The sequence below is a fragment of the Cynara cardunculus genome, unplaced genomic scaffold, assembly GCF_001531365.2.
Source record: "Cynara cardunculus var. scolymus isolate 2C unplaced genomic scaffold, CcrdV1 Un_Scaffold_3886, whole genome shotgun sequence".
Classification (NCBI taxonomy): Eukaryota; Viridiplantae; Streptophyta; class Magnoliopsida; order Asterales; family Asteraceae; genus Cynara; species Cynara cardunculus.
Genome location: NW_020201661.1, coordinates 24,531 through 30,499, shown reverse-complemented (window position 1 = coordinate 30,499; position 5,969 = coordinate 24,531). Strand labels below are relative to the sequence as shown.

The 5,969-nt window shown below is 38.3% G+C and overlaps 1 protein-coding gene across 1 annotated transcript; it reads left to right on the top strand.

The window, feature by feature from the left end:
• Positions 1–3,682: 3,682 nt before the first annotated feature.
• Positions 3,683–5,545, top strand: LOC112503812. Its single transcript, XM_025107806.1, has 2 exons — positions 3,683–4,382; positions 4,845–5,545. The coding sequence occupies exons 1-2, from the start codon at positions 3,683–3,685 to the stop codon at positions 5,543–5,545; spliced, it is 1,401 nt and encodes a 466-aa protein (XP_024963574.1).
• The last annotated feature ends 424 nt before the right edge of the window (positions 5,546–5,969 follow it).

Here is a 5,969-nt window from a genome sequence, read left to right as displayed (position 1 = left end):
CTCCTCCCCTCTCCATATAAATACATTTTCAATTTTTAAAATACTCATTTCTCAACCTTTCATTTCCTTACTCTCCCTCACTTTTCACTTACAACTCCCTCCCTCCATCTTCTTCTTCAAGAAAGAAAATTCAGCCATATCAATCATAGAAAAGAAAATTTCAAGTAGCAAAACTTGAAGAAAATTTGGATCATCTTCTTTTAATAAAAGGTAAGAACACTTGTTAGTGTTTTGGCTTTATTTTATGCATTTTTAGTGCCATTTTCTTGTCATTTTCATACTTTATTGTTTACAAAGGAGAGTTGTTCTTCATTCTAAGTTCAAATGGTAGATTTTACACCAAAGACATGAAAAATGTTTTTAATACGGTGAAAATCCGTGACCTAACCATCTAGAACTTTTGAAAAGCAAGAAAAACCTTCATTTTTTTTTTTTTTTTGCATTTTTGTGTTTCTTACGGAATTTGAGTTCTCTTTCATTTTTGATAACAAAATTACTATATTTTATATGTTCTTACTTTAATATTGAATAGTAGAGTGGTTTCCTTTCATAAAATCATCATTTTTGGAAATTATGATGCATAAAAGTCCATTTTTGCATAAAAGATTGACTTTTCTCCTGGACAGAATCATTGCATAAGTTTGGAACGACCATATCTGGTTGTTTATGGACCCAATAAGCATGAATCTTTTTCCTCAATAATATTTAGTGTATTAGCTTTCAAACCTAAGTGAAATCATGAGAAAATATGACATTATGACCTCACAACACCCAAAATAAATTTGGTGTGCAACAGTGGTCGGTCAGAAATTTTGTGTCTAATTGTTCATCTATAACTCTTAGAAGACACATCAAAACTCATGAAATTTTACCTCTGCGTATGGATTAAAGTGTTAGATTTCAAAAGAGTCTAACCCCACCCAAAAACATGGTGATTTAGGGGTTCAACCAATTTTTACAAAATAAGTGTGCAATATGTCCAGACTTGACAGATTTTCATATGCATGTTTAAACCACCATAACGACCAAACTATACAACCAAATATAGTGATTCTTTTTGGAAACACTAGCCTTATGTGTTAGCTTTAAAACTGTTCATGAACCACTGAAAAATAATAAGTATAACTTTTTCAAAAGAGTGTAACATTAAGAAGGGATTTTCGGTTTTGAAAGCTATAACCACTGTTTTGGTAAAATTTGTTTGAGACCCTTCCACTCATCCAAAAATCTTGATTTTTGGTCATATGATCCTAACTCAGTATACTAAAACATATAGAAATTCTGGAAAATATACTTCTTGGATGAGGGTGAACCATGGACATTTTTGAGTCACAAAGATTCTGTCAGAATGCATGATTTCCTAAAACCACTAAAGATTAGACTCTTAAACCATAAACCCTATAATAAGCATATAAAGTGCTTAAAACCTGATTTTTTTTATTCTTAAGAACATAAAGAGGCATTTTAGAAGACGTAAAGGTAGAATAGTAACCTTAACCTTTAAGAGTTAAAAACCGAACACGTTGACAACCGTTCGTTTTCTATAGGGATTCACTAAAAGGATTTTACGAAGACGTACCATTCGATCACTCAACCATCTTCACCGTGACAGAAGAGGTGAGTGTTCACGGCCCCTTTTTTTAAATCCATCATTTTTTTGGGGAAAAGCGCGTATAAAAGTAGTTGTTGATTGTATGAAATATACAATGTTATTAAATCGTGCATACAAATTGATTATATGAAATATGCAATAAAATGGAATTGTGAATACGAGCACTAACACCATGTACGCTAGTAAAAATTGTGTTTGGGTTAATTAAAAAGTCCCACTTGGTTACACTACTTATTAACTCGTATGAGCCGATAGTTTAAGTGGATAGCGCTATTTGGATTGACAATCCCACCTTTTACTGACGAGTAGGGGTGCATTTAACTAAAACACGGGTTCTATCCATGTGTTTTAAACACCACCGCTGAGATTGTTCGGTATAAAGGGCGTAGTTGTCGCAGGTTTAGTAGTGGCCCAACACTTAAAATTACTTGGAGTAGATTGTGCCTCGTTAAAAGTGCTACACGTATGAAAGTTGTTGCGAGTAAGTAAAAGACTTACTCGAACTAATTATTGCTTAAAAATTTGTTGTACATTGAAAACCTGTGAACTCACCAACTCTTGTAGTTGACACTTGTTTTAACGTGCTTTTCAGGGGTAAGGAAGGCATATGGTGGCATTTAAAAGAAAACGCATTTCAATCATCACCTTCGAATTTTTCGTTATAATTTACAAACTTGTCGTTTTGGGAATGTAAACTTTGGCTACTGATGTAATGTAATTATAATGTATGGTGGTGTTATTTATACTCTATTGCTATGAGACTCTACTTGCCATACCTCGTGTTTCCGCTATAGCGGGGTGTGACAGATTTGGTATCAGAGCTGTAGGTTATAGAGAATATTGGTTTTCTAAGAAAACCATACACTATAACCCAAAACTTTACAAAATAATTTTCTTAAAAGAGTCTCAAAAATTCAAAACGAACATAATACTAATATAACTAGAATGAGTGCTTTCTTAGCATACTCTAATTAGACAGAGCCTGATCATGTATGTCTAATTAAGCATGTAGAAGGAGAGACACGGACCGGTTATGTTAAGTGTTCGTCTAAAGTTAAGAACGTCTTACTCAAATAAGAAAAGCACGATTTGCATGTGTGGCTTTGCATAAACATTGCATCTTTTTTTATATTTATTATGATTCGTTCAAAAATTTAAATTTTGTTAAATATCGCAGCACTATGTCGTCAACTAATGAATACTCGAACTCCGAAGAGTACGACCCCTCCGAGCATACTTACGATAGTGGCGACGATGTCGTCGAGTCCCCGGCGCGATCACCTACCCCCGTGCCGCCCTGCTCTATGCCCGCGCATCCATTAGCGGCACATGGAGTTAGAGTTCGGGCCACCGCTCGAAAGAGTATTCCTCCGCCCATAAGTGTGTCTTTCTCCGCCCCTTCCGTAGTTGGGAGGGAGTCATCTCAGTCGCGCACCCGTAGCGTGATGCCCCCACCTACTACCAGGGCCTCAACGGAGCGCTCTCCGGGTATGACCACCTTAGAGAACCTATGGGTTTTGGGCATCGCCCAAGACCTAAAGATATATGAGCTTAGGTTGGATCATCATCGACACTTTGCCGACGGGGTGATTATGTCCCTAGGCACACAAGACAATGTGATAGATCGCTCGTTGGAGTTGATTAACACCGCTAGGGGAGCGATTAGGAGGTTATATATATACTTGGCGGTGTTAGCTGGAGTTTTGGTGATAGTGATGGGACTACTTGTTTGGAGTCTAATGCGCTAGAAGACTCTATTTTACTAAGCTTTTGATAGATCAAACTTAGAATCTTCTTTTAGGATATGTAGTCGTGACTTATGAACAATTTCTTTCTTTTTGTTGCACGTCTTTATTTTCTTTATGGATGATATGGGTTTTTATTTTTGTTAAATTATGTTGATTAATGATAGAATGCCTTTATTATTACAAGTTATTATATATTGCCATGGATGCATGTCTATATGATTGTATTATGCCATGCATAATTCAACATAATTCAATAAAGTAGATACAATGATAAAATAGTAAAAATAACCAAACTTCAATTTAAAATTTGTGCGTTAGAAATATGCCTCCAAGAAGAGAAGATCCCAAAATTGTGAGACTTGTGTCCGAGCAAATTATTGCGGCCCTTCCTAATATAGTTAGCCAAGTAGCAGCAGGCTTGAATGCTAACCAAGCAAACAACCATGATACATCAGCAAATAGAGATTGTACATACAAAGGCTTTAGGGCTTGCAACCCAAAAGAATTCCATGGGACAGAAGGAGCCGTGGGATTACTTACTTGGATTGAAGGAATGCAGTCCGTCCTTCATATCAGTAAATGTGCTGAAGGGAGCAAAGTGGAGTTTGCAGCATGTTTACTGCAAGGACGGGTATTGACGTGGTGGAATACCCAGATACAAACCCGAGGTCGGGAAGTAACCAACAGACTTACGTGGGAAGAATTCAAGAAATTACTCAAGGAAGAGTACTGTCCGAGGAGCGAGATCCAGAAGTTAGAAGCAGAATTGTGGAATTACGAAATGAAGGGAAGTGATGTAGACTCATACATTGCTCGCTTTCATGAGCTGGCAAAAATGGTGCCACACTTAGTATCACCCGAAGAGAACCGAATTGACCGTTATGTCTGGGGTTTAGCTCAAGAAATACGGGGGAATGTGACTTCGGCTAATCCAAAAACACTTCAGGACGCTGTGAACTTAGCGACAAAACTCACCAACAATGTTATTCGGTCAGGATCATTTGCGAATGATAAAGTCAAGGGTAAGAGAAGAATGGAGTAGCCTGTGAGAAAGAACTACAGCGAGAGGGGCAGTAAGGCCCAAAAAGTGATAAGAAACTTTGGGGCTCAGACACAAACAGCAGAAAAGGGCAAGGGAACTTACTCTAAGTGTGACAAGCGCAATAATCACCATGGCGGGAGATGCATCATTTGTCTTAGATGCAACAAAGGAGGTCATTTCGCTAAAGATTGCAAGAGCGGAAGGAGACGAACATGCCATGAGTGCGGAAGTCCGGATCACTTCAGAAATGCATGACCGAGACTGAACCGAGGGCCAGTTACTAACCCATCACGACCAGTCAACCAAAGAAATCAAAAAGGACAAGCACGAGGTCGAGCGTTTGAGATTGGGGTAAAAGAAGCCAGGCAAGACCCGAACGTGGTCACAAGTACATTCCTCCTGAACAATCATTACACATCCGTATTATTTGATTCTGGAGCAGATAGGAGCTTCGTGTCACTAGAATTTAGACCAAAGATTAGTTTAAAGTCACAAAAGCTTAAAGAAGATTTCGTTATCGAGTTTGCTAATGGACAGGAAGTTAGGACTAAAGATGTAATCACGAATTGTACCTTACGTTTAGCCGAACAAGACTTTAGCATAAACCTTATTCCAATCAAATTAGGAAGCTTTGATGTAGTTGTGGGTATGGATTGGCTATCCAAAAATCGAACCGAGATATGTTGTTTTGAGATGACCATTCGAATTTTAAAAGAAAGTGAAACGCTCGTGGTGCACAGAGAGAAGTCCCAGAGAAATTTCAAGTTAGTAACAGGCATGAAGATGCAGAAATACTTGAAAAAGGAATATGTCGCATTTATGGCCCACATTGTGGATAAGGAAATCGAAGAGAAACGCATCCAAGATTTTCCCATAGTTCGGGATTTTCCCGAGGTATTTCCCGATGAGCTACCAGGATTACCCCCGTTACGGCAAGTCGAATTCCACATTGACTTAATTCCTGGAGCAGCGCCTGTTGCCAAATCACCTTATCGTTTGGCACCATCGAAAATGAAAGAATTGTCAGAACAACTTAAGGAGCTACTCGACAAAAGATTCATCAGACCCAGCTCTTCACCCTGGGAAGCTCCAGTACTATTTGTTAAAAAGAAAGACGGGTCCCTTCGGATGTTCATCGATTAGAGGGAACTCAATAAGTTGACCATCAATAAACCGATATCCCCTTCCCCGAATCGATTACTTGATCGACCAACTTCAAGGTGCCACTTACTTCTCAAAGATCGATCTTCGATCCAGATACCATCAAATGATGGTCCGTGAGGTAGATATTCATAAGACGGCGTTCAGGACTCGTTATGGTCATTATGAGTTCTTAGTTATGCCCTTTGGGTTAACTAACGCGCCGACAGTCTTCATGGATTTAATGAATAGAGTATGTAGGCCATATTTGGATAAGTTCGTGATTGTATTTATAGATGACATATTGATCTATTCGCAAAACAAGGACGAGCATGAGCAGCACTTAAAGTTGATACTTGAGCTGTTAAGGGATCAGAAATTGTATGCCGAATTCTCCAAATGCGAATTTTGGATTCGTGAAGTGCAC